Consider the following 3,156-nt stretch of genomic DNA (forward strand, 5'->3'; position numbering starts at 1 on the left):
TCATAATAATATAGCGATATCGTCACGAACCACACTGATACCGTCTGAATTCAGTTGTGAATAGGGTAACCAATTTGTTGATTAGTTTTGTTTAGCCAATGTAACCAATTTGTTGATTGGCTGGTCTTGTGACTGAACAAAATAACTGAGCAACAAAAGTGACCTTTGATTGGAAAATCAAATAAGTAATCACAATTCACAATGCTTACCTAAGAGCAATTTCTGGGTCTCACGTGTTGGATTTAAAAACATGACAATTAAGCCAAAAAGAATAGATGAAAAATTAATGTTGGTGGCTGGAAGCCACTGATGAAGAATTTCGGATTTTTTCTTGTAATCAGATGTATAAACACCGGTGAATCGTAAGAAGATATTCAATAAAAACGAGAATTAGATTAAATTTGGGATGAATATATTTGATTAGTTAGTTCAAAAATGTTGAAATTTCATGCAACAACCAAAGCCAAGAGTTTTGATTGATGGACCAGATTGCATCTGCATGTTTTATCTCTGCCAACCCATGACATGAATTTGCCAGCTGCGATTCTTCAACGACTAAAGAGAAAGAGATCGCGAAAGAATAAATTAAAGATACTGAACCCCCATAGAGAAAGTTCTCTGGTCAGTCAGACAGCAAATGCAAATGATATAAAAAAATTATACATATATTAAATACACACAAGTAGGCGCGTGTGCGCAAATGCATACGAATATAAAGTTTGTTTTACAAGTTTGGGTAGATTTAGTTAAAATTTTGCAAAAGCAGGACTGACTAAGTTACTTGATCTGGGTTAAAAATTAAAACCAAACCAAACCAAAAACCAAATTTTATATTCAGCTCCATTTTAAATCGGTTCGTTCAAACCTCATATTCAGTTACGAAAGTGAGTAAACCCATGGTTAATAATAAAACACCCATTAAACTAACCCTAAGTTAAGCACAAATAAGACAACAATAAAGAAATGGTAGAGAAGATTAACGTACTGCCTAGAGAAGATTACCATGAGTCAAAAGAAAAAAAAGTTCTTGCAGGAAACAGCAGCTGCAGCTTCAAAAATACAATAACCAATACTGTGTTCAATAAGGACAACCAAACATGTTCGAGTAAGCTATTTTTCATGGAATCCAACTCAACTATTTGTCTAATAGATCATAATAACCATCCATTTAGACTCCAAAATGAAGAAGGGCTTCAATCTGTCTTTAAAAGCTTACTCATATGTAGAAACTTCATAGGCATCAGCGTAGTAATAGTATTAATGTATTATAATACTCACTCTCTGTTACATGAATATAAGGGTAGTCTTCAAGAGGATCATGGGGAAGTTTAAGATATTTGATCTGTTCAGAACATTGTTTCCCAAGATCTCCCTTAAGATCAATGCAAAAGCATCGACGCAAGTCAAGTGTTTCAAGGTGATGACAGTTATCGAGAATCACATGCAACCCAACATTCGTCATCCTGTTTCCAATGAGTTCAAGGTGCCTTAACCCAAGCAAGTTTTGTCCAATAGCTATGGCTATCTCATTATATCTCATTAAAGACCCTTCATATCCTCTTTTATTCGCTTTAAGTGTTTTTAGCATGGGGCAATAACGGCCAACCGTTTCAATCTCTTCTTTAGAGATTCTTATCTCGTAAAGGTTTAGTTCCTCCAACAACGGAAATTTCATCAAAGCAACTGTAGTCAACTTTACACATCCAAAGAAAAATTGATGTGCCATTTCAAGCCGTCTGAGCTGACTTGATCTGTAAAATAAACGGAAACAATCATAAAGAAACATCGCTTTATGGTGCATATCTAAAAAAAAGAATCGCACAAGAAAATATTATTTTCAGCTTGGTCCTCTATTAATCACTAAGAGTGTTTTGTTGTACAGAACAACGACTTACATTTATAAGCTGAAAATCAATAAAGAAGATAAAACATAAATACAAGAAAACTTAAAATGTGTCGGTTAGTTTCATTTACTCGGTTAGTTTCATTTACTGTAACAAAAGATAATCGGTAAGAAACAAGTTTAACAACCATCTTAAATGTCAAAGGGATACAAGTTTAGTTTCATTTTCAAAGTGCAAATAAGAAACTAAACAAAAGGTTTAGCACAAGAAAGCAGTAAAACAAAGCTAAAATCAGCCAAACAAGAATTTAAGTTGAATCACAAACATGTTTGCTTTACAAATATAGACAATTAACATATGTTTTATGCATAAACTTCAAATTTTTATTACATAATTTCAGAATACATGTTTATTATAGATCTAAAAAACACAGAAAAAAAGTTTTCAGCGTATTTCTAAACAGATCTTAAATGATACCAAAAAAACAAATTCTCTAAAAGTGTTAATGTAGTTCTAGTTATACCACTTGTAAAACAATATATTTAGAACAATGTGGTGGGAAAACCAGAAGTGAATACAAAACAATTTTGTTTGTTAAGATAGGAACATACACATAAATTCAGTCACAGTTAGTTAGCTCACATACCTATCAGCAACATATAAATGAAGATCATCATCATAAAGAAAAACAATGGTGATATCAACTAACTGGCCTTGGCTTCTATCCACAGCATGCTTACACATTTTTACAGCTGAGACATCTGCACTTGCGGTGATATCAACCAACTGGTCTTGGCTTCTATCCACAGCATGCTTACACATTTCAATAGGAAAAAGTCTTGTACCAAATCTCGGTATGTCGTTCATATTGATGACCCTCCACATAGCAGGGTCCTTGCAAATCTTACGCCAAGCAGTGCACACTTTCTGCGCATTCTCAAGTATGTCAACCATACCAATTCTGTTAAGTATATTGAACGTAACATCGGATGGGAGATCCAACCAGTTCCTTTTTTCTTGCTTCAGATTCAATTTTGATGGCACCATCACTTTAACATGTACAAAGCAAATGAAAATTATTACATGTTATTCACCTACTTAACATATATAAAAACAATAAAATGAACAAAAAACCCTAACAATTTACATGCAAACTAACATGAACAGAAGAGAAACCTGTAACTAAAATATTACTTCACTAGCAAAGGACAAGCATTGTGCACACTGGGTAACTAAAACGATTGAAAACAGAACAAATACACTAATTATGCCCCCTTTCGGCTTTTACGAACAACACGCATACATTCGAAGC

At 33.6% G+C, this 3,156-nt stretch overlaps 1 protein-coding gene across 1 annotated transcript; it reads right to left on the minus strand.

Moving 5' to 3' along the window:
- Positions 1 to 1,240: 1,240 nt before the first annotated feature.
- Positions 1,241 to 2,891, minus strand: LOC110907753 (putative F-box/LRR-repeat protein 23). The gene is made up of 2 exons (XM_022152686.2): positions 2,491 to 2,891; positions 1,241 to 1,751 (listed from the first exon to the last, which is right to left on the minus strand). The coding sequence occupies exons 1-2, from the start codon at positions 2,889 to 2,891 to the stop codon at positions 1,241 to 1,243; spliced, it is 912 nt and encodes a 303-aa protein (XP_022008378.2).
- Positions 2,892 to 3,156: the final 265 nt, after the last annotated feature.

The sequence above is a fragment of the Helianthus annuus genome, chromosome 14, assembly GCF_002127325.2.
Source record: "Helianthus annuus cultivar XRQ/B chromosome 14, HanXRQr2.0-SUNRISE, whole genome shotgun sequence".
NCBI lineage: Eukaryota > Viridiplantae > Streptophyta > Magnoliopsida > Asterales > Asteraceae > Helianthus > Helianthus annuus.